This window comes from Antechinus flavipes, chromosome 3 (assembly GCF_016432865.1).
Source record: "Antechinus flavipes isolate AdamAnt ecotype Samford, QLD, Australia chromosome 3, AdamAnt_v2, whole genome shotgun sequence".
In the NCBI taxonomy this organism is placed as follows: Eukaryota; Metazoa; Chordata; class Mammalia; order Dasyuromorphia; family Dasyuridae; genus Antechinus; species Antechinus flavipes.
In genome coordinates this window covers 584,332,966-584,355,152 of record NC_067400.1, presented here as the reverse complement: position 1 = coordinate 584,355,152, position 22,187 = coordinate 584,332,966, and the positions used below count along the sequence as shown (strand labels likewise).

The window sequence follows — 22,187 nt, the reverse complement described above, 5'->3', positions numbered from 1 at the left end:
GGGCGGTTTGGGGGATGACAAACAAAAGGCGCTTGGTACCCCCCCATCCCCTTCCGAGGGTAGCCCCTCTGCCCCCTCGCATCGGCTCGGCCCCGCCTCCCTAGCTTAGTCTCGCTTCGCCTCAGGGAGGGGCGGTGGCGGCGGCCTCGGGCCCGGGCGCTCCGGGGCCCGCGGAATCCCACCGCGACCTCCCCTTCCGCCCCGTCAAGGCTTGTGGCCTGCGTTACCTCTGCGCTCTCCCCTGTTCCAGGCGTCCACGTTCCCCCGCGGCCTGTCGGTTCCGCTCCCCGCCCGCTGCTCGCCGCCGCTGGCTGCCTTCCGCGGGTCCGTCCGTCCGCCTAGCCCCGCCGCTGCGCTCTGCAGCCCCGCCCCCCTGCCCGCGGCCCCGCGGCCCCTGCGCGCGCGCCCGCTACCCCGTCCCCCCCCCTCGCGCCCTTCAACGGCCGCGCGCCACCGCCGCCACCGCCGCGCACTCCCCGGTGCCCGAAGGGGACGCCCGCCCCCTGCCGGCGCGGCCGCAGGGTACTGGAAGGCCGACCCGAGGGAGCGCGCGCCCTCCGCGATGGCCAAGCGGACGAGCCCGCAGGCTTCTTGGCGTCGCCTTCCCAATAGAGACTGCGTGGTGGGGGCCGACTCCTGGCGCCCCAGGGCGGGAGCCTTGGCCAGGCGAGACGGGTGGTGCAGGCTGCTGGGAGAGCTGCCGAAGCGAGGGCAAGTTGACTTAGCTGGAGAGGAGAGGCCTTGGGCCTGCCGCTCGTCCTTAGGCCCGGCTGCCTCCTCTCCCAAGCCCACCTTTTCGCAGCGGCGTCTGGGCCAGAGTGTTTCGGGACAATAGTGATCTCAGGCCGGGAATACGGGCATTTTGGTTGGACCCCTTAGCCTTGGCCTTCCTCCTGTATCTCTAGCACCCCAAACCCTAGCAAAGCATCGGGATGGACTCAGTACGATTTAAAAATCTCGACTGGTAAGACATAGGCCTCTCCACTCATCACAAAATACCGAGGTGTGCCGTGGAAAATAGAATCGGCTGCAATTAGAGGGGGTACTTACAAAAAATCCACAATTACACAGTGCACCCCTCTCCCCCAACCAAGTGGTGTGGCCTTAGTGGTTCCCTCCCCGCCTCTAACTGCTCCCTTGCACCTCAAGCATTTTACCACTGAAATGATTTTCAAAAGCACTCTGAAATTTAACTGCAAAACCAAATGGGATTCCCATCTTTTAGGAACTAAAGCTGCAAACTTGAGAAACTTCCTAAATAGTATTTATTAGGAACTCAAGTTTGCAATGAAAAAGGAATCTTCCCAGTTAACAAATCTAGCAAATCTCAACTTGAGCCCTAGCATCTGTATATGAGGAATAGACGAAAAGCTCTAGTTTTGAGAGAACAAAAATTATCTTTGTAATCATAGCAGTTCATTTTCAAAGTGTCTAGGTATGTCATGCCCAGAGTTATTCAGTAAATATAACCCTAGGTTTAAGAGATGCAAAATGTAGATCATTGAACTGTTTGGCCAGTCTCTGTATTGTGTGCATTAGTAAATTTTCTTGTTCTTTTCCTTTTTGGGGTAGAGGGAATGGAAGTAACATGGGAAGGAAATAAAATGAATGGAAAGCTGGGAGGAAATACTAGTGATAAGCCTTCCAAAATTAGTAACAAATTTATTGAATGTGAAAGATGTAAAGGAGCTAAGAGGCAATTTATTCCAACCCTCTCATTTTACAGATGGGCAAATCAGGACTTGAGGACTTGAGAGGTAATAGGAGCTCTTCCAAGGTCATGGCAGAGCCTATAACAGAACCCAGGTCTCATGACTCAGGATTTCAACTACATTAAATACAGAAACAACCTCCTCATAGCATCTGGAGATTTTCCATTTCTTGCTCTTCATTTAAGCAATTATCCATGCTTAAAAGCAGTTTAAAAAATTTAAGTAACCTTAAAGGTAATGTTATTTTACAGATGAGGATACAAGCCCAAAGAAGATAATTGGTATCTAGAACAGGATACTTTAGTATAATTTTGCTATGTTCAAATCTTCTCTGGTTTATGGAACACAGACTTAGTAAACTTCATGGAAGCAGGGTCATCTGTTTCCCTCTTTTCTCCCCTTCCCCGGTCCCTTGTACTCACCCTGTGTTAAGTAGTAAACTAAAGGAGAGATGTTGATGTTGCAATAATAATCATGTTTATCTAACGTTGATCTTGCTAAGAGCCCTTAATGTCCTAATTCATCTTTGGAATTTCTCTTACAAGTTAGGAAGGTTTAATTCTGCTATTTCTGAAGCATGCCAAAATCTTTAATTCATCTGAATGTCTGTGAAGCACAAGAATCCATTTCTTAATTTATCTTCAAGAAAGATTAAAAATATTAACAAAAAAAAAAAACAATGCTACAAAAGAGTTGGGATGAACACAGGGGGAAGTAGTATATTCACTATGGTGGAAAGAACATGAGATAGGGATTTAAGAAAGTACGGTGTTAATACTTGTTACCTGTATAGTTCGGGGAAAGTCACAACTTCTCAGGACTTATTTCCTTCTTTGTGAAATGGGGCAAGGGTCCTGGATTAGATTCCTTTTGGTTTTAAAAACCTACTCTAGAGATGGTTTGAGAGCTAATGAGAAAGTCATTTTCTTGTGTTATTCTAAAAGAAATCCGAGCCATCTTTTGAGTTTATTAACAAATCAATTTATCAGCCAGTTTCTAGAACCGACTGTTAGGTGAGGTGTCGTCAGAAAATACACAGTTTTTGTTGTCTGCGTTGTACTTATCCTTCCACACACAAAACTTAAAAAAGCAAAATTTCGAAATCTCACTTCAAGAATCAGAGGAGGAAATCCTTTTAGCCTTAAACTTCTTCCATTACCTAGCTTAAAGTTTCCTTAAACAAGATCCTAAAGATAACCAGTGCAGGAAGCAGAAAAGTACCACCATTCCAGTTTGCTAATAGGAACAAGCATTTAGGAAAAGGCCCTTCCTCCAGCAGTTGCTAATTGGTTCCTGTCATCTTCCTCCTCGTGGGGCTGATCTTCAGTACTGATACCTGTCAGAGAAGCATCATAATAAATCCCATTTTCTCCCTCTAGTACAATCAGTTGTTCAGTCATGCAACTTGTTTGTGTCCCATGAACTTGTGGTTTTCTTGGCAAAGTTACTGGACTAGTTTTTCATTTCCTTCTTCAGTGTGTCCCCATTTTACAGATGAGGCACTAAAACAAAAAGTGACTAACCTAAAATCACACAGCAAGTGTTTAAGGCCAAATTTGAATTCGGGTGTTCCTGACTGCAGACTCAGTACTCTACCCACTGAGCCATTTGTCAGCCCTTCTTCTCAATTGGAATTCTCATATGAGGAAAATTGCCTCTTTATGGAGATGACTCCCTCTGTGGCAAGTACAGAGAAACCAGATGACAAGCTCTTGGCCTTTCCTTTCGAACTTTGGGACAGCTATCTGACATTCAAATATGTGAAACCTAGTAAGGACATGACTCAGTGACTTTGCAAGATTGTGTTCTTGGTATGCCTCCATAAAAGCAAAATAGCAGTTGATGTACTTGAAAGGCCTTTTTTCTCCTTTTAAACCTACCAGTCTCATTTGTATTCTTTTATACAGATGTATTTGTGCCTTACACCAGTCACCATGCTGTTGTAATAGTGAGTACTGATAGAAGTTCCCAATTAGAGAACAGACTGTGTCCAACTGACAACTTCCTTAACTCAAGTCCCAAGGCTAGGAAGGCATACTCATTTAAGGACTCTCCTGTTGTGCCAGATTTCAATAAACTTTTATAACAGTCCTCCTCACTTTCACCCACAACATTAAAACCATATACTGAGGCTACTACTTGCTGTGACTAGGATAGAAGCTAAATTCAATTCTGAACATTGGTTAAACTTTTCTACCTAGAGGGACTACACTTTTTTAAATGTGTTGGCTTAGGTATTTTAACTTTGCTAGATGTAATGTCTAACCAGTTTTAATTTTTACACTTAGTTACTCTCAGTTGAAAGTTCATGAGGGGTAAGGTTTTTGCAATCTTCTCTTTGGCTTCCTTGGAGCTGTGCTGGCAAAGGCTCCATCCATCTCTGCAAGTTAAGAGGTTCCTGGCTCCTTGCTGTCCTTTCCCCCATCCCATGCTTAGGTACTCCCCAAAATCAGCACAAAGAATAGGACACACCTTCTATTTGGAAGGTGATAATGGCATAAGAACAGCTGGCAAATAGATCTTCCTCAATTGATGAGTGCCCCAAATGGCATCCTTTGGGAGACTCTAAATTAATATTACACATGGCGTAACTGACAGAACTCAAGCAAGACTCAAGACCACCTGAGTTTGAATCCTGCCTCAGACAACTGATTAGTTTTATGATCTCAGACAAGTCATTTTACCTCTCTGGATCTCAGTTTCCTCATCTGTAAAATGAAGGGGTTGGACTCTATGACCTCTTGAGTTTCTATTTAGGATTCCATGATTCTTAAAATGTGAATACTCCTGGCACAGATAATCTCATTAATCTTGGCACCTTAGCATGAATTGTCTCTTGGTACAGAGAAAATAGATGTGTCTAAGTATAGGTGTGTATATATGTATATGTATATACTTAAGTGAAATTTGTGAGAATCCACAATTTTTGTGATTGCTTGCTGAAAAGGATACTTGGTTTAACAAAAAACAATGGGTAGGTTTAGTGGTTTGCAAATTATGAAAACAAATGCTAAGAATGCTACTTATATTGCCAAATTCATCTCCAATTTTCAACAATTAGGATACTTACCATAAGATTGCCAAGTCCCTGGTCACAGCCTACTCTTTCTTCAGACTCTAGCATAGTATGGATTCTGTAGATTTCAATCTGTGGTTAAGGTGCCAGATTGGCTAAAACTAGTCAGTCCATCTGTTTGGGTATTTTTTTTGGTTAGTTTTCACTAAAGCTAAATGTTTGATAGTTATGACAGTTAAGACAAAATGCATTTTTCCCCCCGAGAAAAGACTGTAGAAGACACTACACAAAGAATGAGATTCAAAGACAAGACAAGTTGAAAATTCCAGAGTCTAAGCATGAATAAGAGTAGAATTCTAATATATTGCATTTCCTGGGTTGAAGTAAATTACCTTAAATTATAAAGCACACATTTGTATTGACTGCTTTCATACTGAAAATGATATAATTATGGAGAGGTTTTAAAGAAAACATTTTTGCTGTTATACAGAACACTTACCAATATTCTGATTAGGTTTGTTGTTTCTTTTTCCTTCCCATTTACAGAACAAGTTGTAAAGTTATTTTTTTAGCACAATATATGACTAGAATTAGAATTTCATAGTAAAATGACAAGGGTCTCAATTAGGTCAAAAGCTAATAATATCCATGAATGGTTTTTGCTTTCCACTTGTCTGTCTAAAATGATCTGTGATCTGTAGCCATTATTATTTTTTTTCTTATGAAGCATTGACTTAGGATGGCAAGTTTATTACCAAGAGTTAAAAGATCCTGGATATGACTTAATAATGCATATAAGTTTATGCATTTTATAGCTATATGCACATCAATTAAACTCTCAGATTCTAAATAACAATGATGAATTTCCCCTGGCAAATACTACAGATTCATAATTGATCAATTGTTTACTGTTTCGTAAGTAGGGATGGTTCTAATAGTTTTGGCTCATTTCATTCTGCCTGAGAGTCATCCTAAAGACAAACAGATCCAACTTCAGTGGAGATCACAAACTCTGGCCCAATCCAAAAATAAACTGGTGCTAAAAGCTTAATTCATTGATAGAGTAAATTTAAATATTAGTTGATTTCCATTCTTTTTAGCAGGAGACTTCCATTGGATCAAAGATGGGTAATTGATCCACAGTTTAATCCAGTTTGATCCAATGGTAATCTAATAATTAGGAGCTGCTGAAAGCAACACAAAGCCTTTATTAAATCCATACTTAGGAAAAGAGGCTACTTCCTTATATAAGGCCTGAGTTGTTTTTTAAGGAAATAGGAGAACATGATTTTCATTCAAGATAAACCTGCTATCCCATTTTATTTTGTGTGTTTTATAGATTGGGTTCCACCTCTTCATGTTAAAACATGAGATATATTGTTCCATTTAAAATTACATTTTCACCATTTTCCAGATCTACAAAGATGTTTGATTTTAAATAGGCAATTTCAATTTTACTTCATGTTTCTTCTCTCCTCGTGCATCATTCTATCCCTACGTTCTAGCCATGCAGGGGACTTTCCCTGTTGGTACAAGAAGGAAAAAGTTGAAAAAACAAAATCCCAAGGAGAGGTTCAGGATTAAATAGTTGATGGGAAGTTTTCTCTCTATCTATAGGGAAAGCCGTTTTTTTTCTCTCTGCTATTCAGATGTCACTATTGATGACTATACACACACACATACACACGCATGCATACATGCGTGTACACACAATTCTCAAGAAAACTTTATTTTTAAAAGGGGAGCTTTTTCTCAAAAGGAAAATATCATTCCCACACTACTACTAGAAGAAAATTTATCCAAATTCATTTGTGGGGTTTTTTTTTTGGGGGGGGGGTTAACAAGTGTCACAAACTTGGGTTTAGTTTAAAAAGGTTTATTAAAAAGTTGGGCCTAATGAACAGCCAATATTCAATAAGACAGCAAAAGGAGTCTTTAAAAAAAAAAAAGACAAGATTAGAAATTAAAAAATCAAAGTCTGAAGAGCTTAAAAAACCTTTAAAAATTTCAAAACTTGATTTAAAAGCTAGAGTTTGAAGGGAGTGTAACATGTTAGCCATTAAAACTCTTTTATAAAGAATCGATGTTGGAGTAGAAGGTAGAGAATTGGTCAGATTAAGGATAATCAGGGTTCAAATCAGATTTCTAGCTGGCTGTGTGTTCCTAGACAAGTCACTATCCCAGGTGCCGAGGTTATGTCAAACTGCATTGGTAAAGGGAGTTTCTTCTATCAATGAAACCATAGGTACATTACCCACACATAGTTTCATAATACTGTCTGATATGATTGGCTCCTTCTGACAGAAAGCTTTTAATCCAACTCACTGTGATGCAATGGAAAGATTGGACCTCTATCAGAAAACTGGTACTCTTCCAAAAAACTAGCTGTTTTGACTTTTTTTTTTTTTTTTTTAAGGTCAACTGTTACCTCTCTCAGCCTGTTTCTTCAATTCTGAAATGGAAATAAAAGGGAATGCAAGAAATCCCCCATTTTCTAAATGTTAGCAGTCCATTTCAGGCCTGTGACTTCTCAGTACGTCCTGCTTCTCTACAAAAACTAAATCAGAAAGGGATGATGCTATAGGAGTGCGAACATCAAATCTATAATCTCCTTACAATTATGTAGACTGTATTCAAGAGAAATACAATGGTGAGGTTTAAGTTCAAATAAAATTGGCTCACAGGAATAGGCATTCAGTTTTTAATGATCAAAAAAAAATTTATAAGGAGAAGTGTTGGGTTTTTTTTTTTAAAGTTTTTTGTTTTTCCCACATTTGTTCCCAAATGATGTCTGTGAGGTTTGGGAGAGGGAGAAAAGACAGGTTAAAAATGGTGTGAATTATTCCTTTGTTTTCATTTTGGCACCACTCTTCAAGGAAAATTCTATGTGAGAATTTCTTGAATATAAAGTCAGATTTCAAGAAACTGATAATATAGCTAAAGTGAAGGAAGTGGTCACTGATTTGAGTCTATTACTGCCAACTGTCTCTGTAATTAATACACTAGAAACTCAATTTATATTCCAAACTTAAATTTCACCCCCTAACCCATCACCATTTAAAAATTATCTGGTTACTATTCTTGGGGGATACTCCCCTCTCCCTTCAGAAAAACAATGTCTTCAATAGAATCCTAAGGCGCAGTGCTAGTCAAAGCACAGAGATTTGTGTTCTCTGTGCATTGCCACATACATGTTAAGTTGTGAGGCAACCAGAAGTGCAAATACCAAAATAGTTTTACAGGACCAATTAAAAGTAGATGAAATTTATAGCTGAATCATCTCAGCTGTAGCCTATGATTCCAAAGGGTTTCCTGAAGGAAGAGGGGTGAAAATAAGTACTGAAGAAAACAGGAGGCCAGATAGGAAATCACTGAAAATAGATACTGGCTAGAGGATGGTTTTAAAATATTCATTCACTCCATGATCCTTGTGTCAAGCTTGAAAGTCAATGTTGTTATTAACCATCAACACCCTATTCATTTGGCAAGCTAAATCATCAGACTTGGTTACCAACAGATCAGGTAAAACAAATTATTCAAGTTTTAAGGAAGCCACTTTTGATCATCATAGGTTTACAGAATTTCAGAGCAGGAAGGCCTTCAAGAAAAGATTAATTCAACTTCTTTCACTTTATAGATGAAGAAATAAAAGTGCAAATTTTTTCACTGTCATATAATTAGCTAATAATGACACTGGAATCTGTATTCCTTATTGCCAATCAAAGGCATTTTCCACTATCCTACACTACTTCCTGCTGTATGTATCTATTCATTTGGGGATCATTTGGTAAATGGAATAGCATTTTGAAGAATTTTGCATTGTACCCTAGTTTAGGAAATATAAATAAGGGGATGGGGGAAAGGAGAGATTTTATGCTTCCTTTCTACTTTTAATATAAGAAAACAGATAAAGGAGACATTTCTGGCTCTTAAACCAAGAACTTATATAAAGTTGTAAGTTAGGTCTTTAGAGTTAAACTATTTCATGTGACCAGGAACTGAAGTCACAGAAGCTTAAGAGTTGGATTGGACAGTGGAGGTAATCTTTATGCCCTATGTGAAGCATGAATACCCTGCCCCCTTTTCTCCTTCCCTCCGCTACATTTAATAAATCCACATTTGACCAAGAACAACCCTCTCAGGTATTAGCTCTCAGCACCATGGAGCTAAAGACAAAAGTCAATTGCTTTTGATCTTGAAATATGCCCTTAACATCTTTTTACACATTTTGGCAGTACCAAGTCAAGTCACACTTGAACCTCTCCAGAGTACATCATGTCCCTTTAGAAGATTCCAAACTCTGCAGGATTTCCAAATCCAAGGAGGGCTATATGAGGGCAAGAGCAGCAATAGAAGGGGGTGATATGGTTAGACCTTAGATATCACTCATTTTAGGCATACCAGCCATATAGCCAGGGTTTCAAAAAAATATCATAGTATGATAGGAAAACAAGTTTTTCTGCTTATCAGGTAAGGAATGGCTGGCAAATGTGCTGCCAAAATTTGTAAAAAGATTTGAAATTTTTTGGGATAGCTCTGCTTTCTCAGGCTCAGCCAAAAAATGTTTTCTCGTAAGTACCGTATCCTGGTCTTAGTGCTCTCTTTTTGAGCCATAAAATATGTCTGAAAATTCAGACAGCTCAGAATGGATAGCTTTCATTCTCCGAGGAATCAAGGGCATTCCTTATTCATCTGCAAAGACCTTGCCTTCTATTAAAATCTGTGGTTGAAAATTCTGGCTCACAATTCCCCTTACTCATTCCAGGACCTCAGTGTCTTTACTAGCAAGACAGAAGTAGTTTCCCACTTTGTGGGATACAGGTGGTATTTGTGGCTATTAAAGTGAGGCATCTGAAAACCTGTGTATTGTGAAAGGAGGCCATCTGTGAAGCTAATGAACTAGGACTGACCAGTATGGGAGGTTCTGTCTCAAGTCATTTTTTATTCTTCAGTGAGATGTTTTAACCTCATGACAATCCAATGAACAGCCTCAGGATTTCTCCCAGCTGCTGTATAAAATCCATTCATCCATTCAAAACAAAGTATGAAAAATAATCCACCCAATATGATGGTTTTTTGAAGTTACTATAGTCAAATGTGCTTAAAACAATATGAGGAAAAACAATGGAATCCATGTATCTTTGCATAAAAGTTAAAGAACAAATATTTACAATCCTAAATTCATAACCAATTTCTGAAGGTTAAGGCAGCTTGCTTACTCTCTAGTTCAAGTCATTTCACTTTCTGAAAATAATTTAATTTTTATAGTTAACCATGTCAGTTAGACATTTATAGAAAATATTCTCTACCTACCCACTCCTTCCTTCCCTCCACTACCTTTACTGTTACTGTTAATACATGGCCATTAAATCTACATTTGATCAAGAACAACCCTCTCAGGTATTAGCTCTCAGCTAAAAACAAAAGTCAATTGCTTTTGATCTTCAAATATGCCCATTATCATCTTTTTACACATTTTGGCAGTACCAAGTCAAGTCACACTTGAACTCTCCACAGTACATCATGTCCCTTTAGAAGATTCCAAGCTATGCAGGATTCCAAATCCAAGGAGGCCTACAAGGGCAAAAGCAGCATCAGAGCGAGATGATATGGTTAGTGGATGTCTATTAGACCTTCGACATCACTCATTTCAGGCATACCAGCCATATCCAGGGTTTCAAAAGAACATAGTGTGATAGGAAAACTCCAGTAACTCCGGTTCACCAGGTTAAGGAATGGCTGGCAAACGTACTGCCAAAATGTGTAAAAGGATCTGAAGACAAGTCTAGCTCCATAGTAATGAGGGCTAATACCTCATAGGGGTGTTTCTTAACCAAATAAGGGGTTTAATGGCCAAGTCTAATTGTCAAGGGGTTTAATGGCCAAGTCTAATCTACACTAAAATTTGGGGAGGGAGGATCAGAGAATGAGGGAGAAAGAGACAACCACTTTTCTATAAATGGTCAACTAATATGGTTAACAATGTAAAAATGAAATTTTAATTATTTTCAAAAAGTGTTTTCTAAGAATAAAAATCTAGAAAATGTGTGAAAATACAGAATCAGGGCTGAGAGTACAAGATTATTTTCAATTTGTCTCAATCTGGCTTGTACCAAACCTACAGAAAAAGATAAACATGAACAAAATTTTAGTACCTTTCCAAACAGCCTACTTGTTCTAATAGGCTGTTAAGAGATGTTTTTGCAACTGAGTCAAGCTGCATTTAAGCATAAAAATTTTAAAAAGACAATACAAAGATCTGTTGGACAATAAAAGAAGTTGTACTCTGTACAAGGGTGAGAGAATACTAATAGAGTCACTATGAGTTACTGAGTTGCTTTTTTAAAAAGGCTGTAAAAATGGCCTTTTGACCTCTGTGAGATGAGCACTGCTGAAAACATGTAAATTTGGATATAGAACATGACATATCTTGTTGCTTCAAAGAACTTAACTTACTGAACTTACCCAACAATAGGTTAATTGACTTGAATACAAGTAGGAAATATCTTTAACTGAAATAACTATTATATAAATTCCTAAAGTCTATCTATGGATAGCCAGGAGCTTCCCAATTAACTCCTGGGGGAAATTTAATGGCTGCTGTCCACTTCAAGGCTGGGCAAGAAGTGGACTGGCTGGGCCAAAGGGCAGGATGAGAGCTGTCCTGGGCACCTGAAACCAATATAACCAACTACCTTGTGTGTGCTTTTCCTGTATTCTTTCTCTCAAATAACCATGAGTCCAACAGGAGAACTTAAATTTGTAGAAAGAAGCAATTACCTGCTTTTAAGAAGTTTCATTATTCTAACTGATGAGAGGTTTTGTTACCGACATCGTACTATAAACAAAATATGTTTATATTTGTAGCTTTTTCAATGGAGTTTTATCTTTTTTAATGTTCTCCCCCTCTCCCCCCTCCCCTTTTAGTCTCCTCCTATTTGCATGTATCTAACTCCTGGTGTAAGTGAACATAACCAAGGGCTCTAATTGCAGCTTCTTCATGATCTGATACCCATCTATCATTCCCAGGGAGAAATTTTATCCCTTTATCCCTTCTTGTCCCCCAAATCCCACTTGCCTCCACCTTCTAAAAATGCACATGGCTCAAAGCAGCCTTTCAGTTTGGGTTACTCTATTTTGGTTCTGGAGACTTTGACCATTCCCTCTATTCTAACACCTGGCTGTCCTGCCGTCCCTCCTTCTACAGGAAGGTCTGCAGGCCAGGCTCAAGAGCAGCGAGTCAGCTTCCAGTCACTCTTGTAGTCCTTAGGTGGCAAGTTCTCAGCCAAGGTCATTCAACTGGCTTCTGTGGGGGGCCAGCTCTTCATCAATCACTTTCTTTTGCTCAGGACCATGCCCTTGTTAGTTTATGGGGAAGCATTCTGAGCTGCTTTAAACCATGCACAGGAGAAAAACCTTTTATTGGTACTGAAAAAAAAGTATTCTAAGGATTCCCCAGTTTTGCCAGGTCTCTTATTGTGGAAGGTTCTTCAGAGGTGGCAGCTGAAGATCATCTTTGGTTGGCATCCAACTGAGAAACACAAAGACCATTTAACTTAGGAAAAGGTTTGGTTTTATGAACACACGTTTGCAAGGTGCTAGCCCTCAGACATCAGAGATGGAAAGCCACCTTTCCAGCCTGTGCGGCCACTTTCTTTTAAAATAAGCACCCAATCTTTGTGGGAAAAACCCGAGGCCCAAATCACACCCACTTCACACACACCAGAATGGATCAGCTCAAGTCGGGGGGGGACAATGTGTCACACAGGACTTAACAAACCAAGAGTGCGCTGATGTTGCTTTCTCTTATTCTCTCAGATTGTCTTTGGGTTCCTTAAACATGAAGGCATTTGTTGGAAGCAAGTTTTTAAAAGCAGTGGTGGCGGCTGCCTGGAAAGAGGTAAACCAGTCAAAAGGCCACGGAGAAGGGCAGGTCGGGTGGTTTGGTTCAAAGGCTGCATGCATGCAGCCTGCTGCAAGGGCAATGGGGGGGGCTACTGCTGCTGGGATTCCTGAGTCCTGATAATGAAGCTGGGCAAGGAGTTCAGACTTGGATGCAGCTGCTTCTAGCTCCCTCTGGTCATCTCCCACCCTAGTTTTGACAGGTTACTGGATATCTTCCAACAAGCTCGGCCTGGGCTTTCTGGGGAAGTGGGGCTCACTCAGTGGGCTGCTCTGCAGCAAAGCAGGCCTCCCGCCCAAATACAGATTCCCTCCTTAACCCGAAGAGGCTCACCTTTCCTGGTTGGGAGCACACAGACACACACACACACTCTATGTACACAAATTTGAGATACCTGGGTCTGGACCCTAAAAGAGCAAAGACAGCACCTGTTCGAGATGGTGCCCACATCCAGCAGCTGCCAAAAGGAGAAATCGCTTTAACTTTTCTTTAAACTTGCAATGCTTGTCTTTATTTTGTTCTTTATATTTGAAAGTGAGAAGAAATAGTATTGAGTCAATTTCTTTTTTTTTTTTAAATATTTGTTCTATGTATTTACAAGCCTTAAAGTTGCTCTAAAGGTTTCAAAAGTATTATGAGTACTTTTCCCAGGGTAGCACTTTTTTTTTTCTGAACAAGTTAATTCTTGGAGCTCTCTGGTCCACAGCATTTTCTCAAATGCATTTCCTTCTGTTCCAAGTTTATGTATGTTTTGATTACTATTTTGATTTTTAATTTCTGAAGCAAGCTGAGAGGCAGGCAGAAAGATTTGATGCCAAAAAATAACAACAAAAAATAATCTCTCTTACCTAGCTCACCCCAAGACCCCCTTAAGACTGGACTATCTACTATGCTTTGAAACAAAAGTGAGGTGCATCTGAAGGGGAGGGAAATTTATTTCTCTGCTTTTCTATTATACAATTTGTTTACAGAAACTGCAAATTAAAAAATTACACTGGCATTTGCAGTCCTTAAAATAAATTAAAAGTTCTCAACTTTTTTTTTTTTTTGCTAAACAGATCTGTGTTTCTTTTAAAGTATGAGTCCTTGTTTAAAAAGAAAAGAAAAGATTAAAACAGAAAATATTTTCTATAAATAATACATGTATTTTGGTTTAGTGCTCCCGCCCTCAGGTTTGACGTTTACTTTTTCCAGTACCTTTTTCCTCCATGATCACCTTTTTGTTTCTCTCTCCCCTCTCCCACTCGTGCACACGTGGGGGTTTCTGCTCGAGAATTGGCCTTGCTGCACTGTGATTGGCGAAGACGTGAAACTTTTTAAAAAAATACTTAAATTGTTTCTTTTGTTTCGTTTTGTATATTTGAAGTTTTAGTTATCCTCTGACTCCTCTTCGGCTTCCCGCAGCCACGTGAAGAAGGCCGTGACGGATTTCAGCGCCACACCTTTCCCACTCTGCTCGGCAGGGTCCTTGCTGCTTTCCCACTTGTAGAAGGCGTCTTCTGAGATCACCTCCTCATCATAGAGACAATCAAAAAACATCCGCAACAGATCTGCAAGAAGGCAAGAGGGCTCTGTCAGCCTTGAGGAGAACAGTATTGGATGCCATCTGGCCAAGATCTAGAGGTACTTAAAGGGCAAATGAGGGGTGGGATTTCTTTTTTCCCCCAAACACAGAGTTTGTATAGATTCTCAAAGAGGACAGCTGTCAGTCCTCAGCACAAAAATCATTTTTTCCATAGCATTAACTTAGTTCTAATTTATCTATAGTTCTAGAAGCAAATCACATATTTCATTTCAATTATCTTTTTAAAATAAATAAGTCTGATTTTTTTATTCCTCCCCAATACCTTTGATATTTACATCTTAGGATTATTTTATATATACATTTAAGATTAAGGCAATCATCTGGATAAACTGGGTAAAAACTCTTCTAAATGGGAATTATAGGCATTCACACATTTTGTCTGTCTCGTATTATACCTCACTCAGCCTAACTTTACTCAATGCAAATTATCTAGTTAATGATCTCAATTCTCAGCTTTTTTTTTTTTTTTTAAAAGCCAAGGAGACTTAAGTTTTTACAAGGCAGGCATATTGATGACAGTATGAAGTCTTATAAGACTTTCCATTTTTCATTTTCATTCCTCCAATCCATGTTAGTGATTTGGAATATGATAAGGAAGGCTTATATTGTAATCATGTTATTATTCCAGTTACTTTTCATTCTTTAAACATACTAGTAAGAAAATGGTGGTGCTGAACTTGGCCTGGGATGAATGCTTCAACAAAGATCACTATATTGTATAACCAAAGGAGACAAATAAAAAAAAAAATTATTTTTATTCAACTGATTGAAAACAAAATTTCCAAGTGTATCTAATGATAAAGGTTTTATGTATTGGGAAGTAGCAATTTTCCTATTTTACAGAAAGAAGGGAATGGAAGTTAAATGACAAGGAAGAGGTTTCAGGCAGTGGTGGGGTAAAACAAGACCAGGTTCAGCAGTTTATCCCCTATAGCATCCACTGATCTAGAGGTGGGAAAATCTGGCAACAACTGGCCTTTTGGATACATGCTTAGTTGAGTCTCCAATCATACTCCCATGTCCCCTACACATAGTAAAACTTTTTGCTATTGGTACAAATAGAATGAAAAACACCATGAATTCAGTTTAACAAGCTTTTGCAAAAGTGAATGTTGAAACCCACTTCCTTTGCTTATATTTTGAAAAATAAAAAACTATTTAAAACGTTTTACATCACCATGCAACCATTAACTTTGGAATAAAAAAGTATTCTTTTTGTTTCACAAAAAAACCCCAAACCAAAAACCAACACAAAAAACTCAGTTAAAAAAAAGTTTCAATGAACCAGAATAAGGTATCATGGTTAAATGAGTTTTGAGATGGACTGAATGTTAACCAGGGACCCTATTTTATTTCAATTCTTATGGTTGAAAAACATTCCACCAATGCATGCCTGAATATAATCTTTAGTCTTTGCAGACTGTAAGGGGTTATTCTGAACAACTGGAAAGGATGAAAAGCTGTACTGTGCATATACCCTAGGAAATGTCTGGAGACTTTTGTCCCTGGCATGGTCTTTCTGTCCTGTTTATCTTTTTTTCTAGTTATTATCAAACTCAGGTTTAGAGAACTGCAAACATAAACCAGGAGGGGCTACTCACTGACATTAGGAGTCGCTGCTGCTCTGGGCTGTACCCTAGGAAGTGCGCTTTGTACTCTTGATTGTTGTGGCACCCGCCTGGTCTACCCCCCATGAAGTCACCTAGGAACTTACTGGCAGGCTGATCAAGTTTGACGATGGATGCTTGTAGTGCATAAAGTGCTTGTAGTTCCTTCTCTGTATCTGAGTCTAGGTACTTGAGTAAGATCGGCACTCTCTGCTTGATAACAGCAGTGTCCACTCGGAAAGTAGAACAGTCGGCTGCAGAGAGAACAGAGTCAGGTTACCCACAAGCAGCTGCCTGTGCTGATGGAGGAGGAAGTGGACATTGCTGCAGCAGTGGGGGTCCGTTTTTAATGGGGAACTGTCTTGATGTCTTGCCCTCCTCTCTCCACAACCTTGGGAAGGGGAACCCTGAAACTCCAAAGCTCTGGAAGGATGAGACGTCAGCATGAGAAGCCCTGCTGCCCTCTGCTCACTTAATGCCAGGGATATAGCAACATCAAGGAAGACACAGGGAAAAAAGAAATGATCTGAACCAATTTATTAATGTAATTAGGATAAGCACTTGTGGTCATTCTCCAAACCAGTACTGATCAGCTCTCCCAAGAGCTCAGACCTGCTGCTTCTTGGAAAAGGGTAGATTAAGAGAGGACTGGCAAAGGCACACTCTCAGATAGCAAGAAGCAGGGGAATGTTTGGGTTTTTGTTAAAAAATTTTCAGTAGCATAAATAGTCCTTTTTTTTTTTAAAAAGTAATTTTTATAAGAAATTGTCTTAATGTTAGCCCCCCTCCTGGAAAACAACAATAATAATAACAACAAACTTTTCAGAGGTCAGATAAAACTTAAATATATAAAAAGTCCCATATTATAGACAGGAAAATGTTTTTAAAAGAACTTCTAAGACCTTTCCTAGTTAATTTTTTTTAAGAGAAAACAGATTTTGAACAGGAATGATGTATTTAATTTAAAAGATTCTGGATAACTTAGTTCAGGAGCCTTTCCTGATCTTCCCAGGTATCAGCACCATCCTGCCCCATCTACTGTGAAGAAACTATCAGTTCTGTGTGTTTTGTATATTACCTATTTATGCATTGTGTGCTGTCTCCCCTATTTGAATGGGAGCTTCTTGACGACAGGGAATGTTTTATTTTTGCCTTTGGATTTCCTGGAATATCAGAAAGGCTTAATAAACACTTGACACTTGATTATTTAGGCATAAATAGAGTGACTGAGGGTCAATTTGTTGCTTTGCTTTTTCTGGGGAGAGAATGGATAGATTTGCCAACAGTACAGAAACTCAAGAATCTCTTTTAGCCTTTAGTTTTTATGGTAAATGCAGAGACACAATAAGTTAAGCAGATACCGTCATAAAAATATTAAAAAAGGGGTTTCTAATCACTAATTTTAATTTTGCCCATTACTTTTAATAGGGATATCAGCACATTTAGAAATGTATTCATGTTTAAGAATACATTGCTTTCTCACTCCCAATATACACAGTGAAGATGGCTGCTTCCCAGTCTCCCCCCAGGAAGCAGCCAGGGCAAAGCTCAAAGAAGAACCTGACACATGTTGATTTTCAGATGTTAGGAGCTACCTTGAGAAATGTTACTTACCTATAATAGCTGCTTTACAAACTGCTGTCATTAAAGCTCTAAGGAATGTAGGTGAACTCATCTGGCTTTCATCTAGATTCGCCTAAAATCAAGAGTAAATCCGTCAGTTACATAATAGTGCCCTTCTCCAGAGCAGCAACTGTTTCCCAACCAACTCCACTGCTGAGCTGAGTGCTAACCAAGCAGGGAATCCATTTCAGCCCTTCTGAAAGAACTCATTTTCCCCATTAAAATGAAAACAGCCTTGCTGCTGCCAATGTGGGTAGACAGTTCTACTGGAATCAAATGTGCAGTATGCTCCGGTGTGACCTTGCTCCCTGCCATCCCCATCTAGTGGGCAGAATGGGGGGAGGTACAAGGAAACATTTTGCTGAGGAGAGGGGCCACAAGCCACACCCAAAAAGCCTGGCCAAAAGCTTCTTCCTTCAAAAATATTTTGCTCTCTGGATTTAAATAGTCTTGGATGATAAAAAACAAACAAAACAACAACAAAAAATCCAAGACGTTTCATCTTTAACATGGACTCATTTTTCCAAATGTACCTTAATGAGATGATAGAGTTGTCTCAAGTAGAAGGCAATGTATGGATAAGCTTTTAAGTGGTAGAAGACTAATTCATTTTTTTCTAAGAAAGCCAGGGGAGAATGTAAATATGAGGCAGAGCCCATGGGACCTCAACCCAATATGAATAATATTCCAGTCTTTCCTCTATGAAGAAAAGAAGCTATTTAGGTAGGGAGTCACTCTCCTTAGAGCTACAAGAGCCTGAAAAGAAAAAAAAAAACAATTTCTAAATAGATCTTGGAGGTGATTCTTCAATTCGCCACTTCTCTTAGCACTTTTTAAGAGCAGACCAGTCTAAACAGGTATATAGACAGCCAAGAAAATGAAGAGTATGCTGGAAAGCAGTTTTAAAGCTCAATTACATTTTTAAGAATGAGTTGTCTGAGGAAAAGATAATAATAAATGTTGGAAGGGATGTGGGAAAATCACTAATGCATTGTTGGTGAAGTTGTGAAACAGTCCAACCATTCTGGAAAGCAATTTGGAACTATGTCCACAGGGCTATCAAACTGTGCATATCCTTTGTCACTACTGGATCTGAATCCTGAAGAGATCATAAAAAAGGGAAGAGGACCCACGTGCAAAAATGGTTGCAGCAGCCCTTTTGGTAGTGGCAAGGAACTGGAAACTGAATGGATGCCCATCAGTTGGAGAATGGCTGAATAAATTGTGGTATGTGAATGCTATGAAATACTATTATTCTGTAAGAAACGACCAACAGGATGATTTCAGAGAGGCCTGGAGAGACTGTCTGAAGCTTGATGGGCTATGTTTCTCTCTGTGGTGAAGGATCATTCAAGAGACCTAAGGGGTGTGCATCTGGCAGCAAGGGAAGCTTGCAGAGGGCAGCTTCGAAGGGCAGTACGCACTTCAGAGTGCATACTGAAGGAGGTAGGCAGAACAGAATACAGGAACTGATGCTAAGTGAAGTGAGCAGAAGCAAGAAAATATCACATACAGCAAGAAGATTATGTGATGATCAACTGTGATGGACTTGGCTCTTCTTAAGAAGGTAGTGATTTTAAGGCAATTCCTATAGACTTGTGTCATAGAAAGTATCATCTGCATTTAGAGAAAGAATTATGAAGACTGAATACAGATCCAAGCATAGTATTTTCACCTTTTTTTGATGATACTTTTTTTTCTTGTGTTTTTCCCCCTTTTAATGATTTTTTTGCTTACCATGATGAATATGGAAATGTGATTAGAAGGATTGCACGTTTAACCTATATCAGATTGCTTGCCGTCTTGGGGAGTCTCAAGAGGGAGAAAAATTTGGACATAAAGTTTTACAAAGGTGAATATTGAAAATAAACTTTGCAGGTATTTGGAAAAATAAAATACCATTAAAAAAAGAATGAGTTGTCTGAGGCTTGATGGGCTATGTTTCTCTCTGTGGTGAAGGATCATTCAAGAGACCTAAGGGGTATGCATCTGGCAGCAAGGGAAGCTTGCAGAGGGCAGCTTCGATGGTGCATACTGAAGGAGGTAGGCAGAACAGAATACAAAAGCCTCAAAGAGCAGACATCAGCAACTGCAGCCAGCATTATTAACCATCAAGTTTATAGGAATGAAAACTAACCCACTTCACCTACAGACCATAAAGAAATCACTGTAGGATAGACTGTAGCCTTTTGCTACCATGTGGTGCCATGATAGATGGTCTTATTCTCCCCCCACCCCCACAATGGGCTTTCATGCTCATTGCTATTATAGTGGCCAGACTTTACTTGCTTATAATTTTCTAAAACAATATTTCACCTAGGCTAGTCTAATCCCAGAGGGATTATTTTTGGAAAATCTGAGTGAATATATTGAATTTGATTTAAGTTATGGGAGAGTGAATAAAAACACAGCCTTGCCTTTTGGTTCGGCAAGTACTTTATAAACAGATGGACAGAATAACTTCAATATTGGCATATGGCTAGGCTCCCCTGAGGTCTAGCCTTCAAGGCAAGTCTGAGAAAAGTACAGAAAAATCTTGGAAATAATGAATAAAAGTGCTGCCTGGAAATGCAGAACAGGGGACCTTGCTGGCTCTGGGCAGTACCTGCTTCATCGATTTTAAAGGACAAAATAACTTTCTTTTTACCTATTGAAACCCAGACCACTTTGGCCTACTGTAGAAACAAAGTCCATGGAAGAAAACAGGAGTAGTTCATTCTCAAATTTAGTCATTTCTGCATGATCATCTGAAAACCCTGACGGGCTTACCTGATGACAACTCAGTTTATGTTTTTTCTATTTTTTTTTTTTAAACGAAGGCAAATAAGGCCTACCTGTGTGAGCCAAAAAGTATCTAAAATTAACTCAGATTTTAAGAGTAATATCGGTATTTGCATTCTTGATTTTTCCAATAATTCTTATATTTAAAATGAGCAACTGTATTATGGGAGATAGCTCCTAGCAGGATACTAATTCCCATGGATTAAACGATCATTTCTATGGAGATGATTCTTCCAACCTATCTCCAGTCTCACATCTCCAATGGTCTATCAAATAGGAAATTGAATTAAATGTTTTAATGACAACATATCCCAATCTCAACTCATTCACTTCCCCACAAGTCCTCCCCACTCCCAAACTTCCTTATTACTGCAGAAGGCAATATCATTCTCCCATTCCCCACTCACTTCTCACCATGTAGGAGTCATCTTGACTTACCACCATCTCCAATTTGTTACCAAGGCCTATTCATCTCTGACAATACACCTCCATCTCTGTCCCAACACTGCTGTCACCCGGGGGCAGGCCCTCATCCACACCTCCTTCCTGGACCACAGACAATAGCTGCTGCCGGGGCTACCTGACTCAGGTCTTTCTCCATCCCAGTCCAGTGCCCCCATAGCCATCAAAGTGAACTTCCTAAAGCTCTGGTCTGACCATGTCACCTCCTTCTCAACTCAGTAAACTCCAGTGGTTCCCTGTGATCACCATGATCAAATACAAAGACTGTAGCATTCAAAGCCCTAAGCTAGCCCCCTCCCATCCTTCTAGACTTCTTTGCTCCCCTCCTTTGATCCAGAGACACTGTCACCCATGTGTGGAAAACTGTTCCTTTGGATTTCTATGTTCCAACTGAAATCTAATCATCTGCAGAAAGCTTCGCCCATCCCTCTTACTTCTGGCACTTTCTCTGTTAATAAAACTCCCCACTTCCCTGTAGATAGCTTGTCGAACATCTCTTTGTCAGCGTTTTGTCTCCCAGATCAGAACATGAGCTCTCTGAAGACAGGGGCTGCATTTTGCCTTCTTTTATATCTCCAAGCTAAGAACTGTCTGGCTCACAGTAGGGCCTAATAAAAACATAATGACTGACTGACATGAAACTTCCTTTGTAATTCCCTGATGCATTTATTTCTAATAGCTGAAACTTTTAAGAAACTAGTGTTGACATATCCTTCAGTATACTGCCCACTACTGGAGATTTACATTGCTCAAATCAAGAGACACAACTTGTCACATGGTAAAATATGTATTAACTTTCACGGTCAGTAACACTTTTAGACATGCATCACTGAGAGAACTAACATCACTGGAAAATTAATCATTTTACTTCTCAGCTTCCTTTGAAAATATTTTCATTATTTCCTATTTTGGAAAAGATAGAATCCTACTTTATTGAGCATCCCTTCATAGTCTGATTTGGTAAGACAAGACTATTTCCAAGATATAGTCAAAAGCCCTTGAGTTTTCTCAATGTGTAATTAAGATTTCATGATATTTGTGTTCCTGCTTTCCTGTGCGTCTCCCTAGCAGAACTATTCTTTGAATAACATATCTCTGCATATCCAATTTGTTAGTATCCAAAATATCTAGTTTAAAAAAAGATAAGTTTTTCAAAATGTGCTGATTGAACTGCTGCGCAGTGGAGGAGGGGCTGAGGTTTCCTTTGTTTACTTTTTTTTTTCTCTCCAAGGCAATTGGGATTAAGTGAGTTGCCCAGGGTCACTAGGGAGTGTTAAGTATATAAGACCACATTTGAACTCAGGTCCTCGGCACTTCAGGGCTGGTGCTCTGTCCACTGTGCTACCTAGCTTCCCCCATTTACTGGTTTTTAAAGATATAGTCTGGCCTTTGTTTTACAAACGGGTAGGAAGGTGAGGATACTGTCTCATCTATTTAGGATAGAGACATTAACAAAAATACCTGTGGAAAACACTTTTTTTAGACTTAGTAATTCACA

The 22,187-nt window shown here is 39.6% G+C and overlaps 2 protein-coding genes across 16 annotated transcripts in view; both read right to left on the bottom strand.

Moving 5' to 3' along the window:
- HP1BP3 (heterochromatin protein 1 binding protein 3) overlaps positions 1-362 on the bottom strand; it is a 32,335-nt gene extending 31,973 nt beyond the window's left edge. For 2 of the 5 annotated variants that reach the window (XM_051988337.1, XM_051988338.1), the window contains exon 1: positions 228-361. The gene's annotated coding sequence lies outside the window, so the exon portion shown is untranslated. Of the gene's footprint in view, positions 1-227 lie in introns of all 5 variants that reach the window. The other 3 variants (XM_051988329.1, XM_051988333.1, XM_051988332.1) reach the window with 2 other exon arrangements.
- Positions 363-13,114: 12,752 nt separating this feature from the next.
- The window catches only part of EIF4G3 (eukaryotic translation initiation factor 4 gamma 3), a 386,518-nt gene continuing 377,445 nt past the window's right edge, over positions 13,115-22,187 (bottom strand). For all 11 annotated transcript variants that reach the window (XM_051988328.1, XM_051988325.1, XM_051988326.1 and 8 more), the window contains 3 exons: positions 17,438-17,519; positions 15,931-16,077; positions 13,115-14,181 (listed from right to left, as the gene is read on the bottom strand). In XM_051988328.1, coding sequence (XP_051844288.1) covers positions 14,000-14,181; positions 15,931-16,077; positions 17,438-17,519 — 411 coding nt within the window. In that variant the 3' untranslated portion in view covers positions 13,115-13,999. The remainder of the gene's footprint in view (positions 14,182-15,930; positions 16,078-17,437; positions 17,520-22,187) is intronic.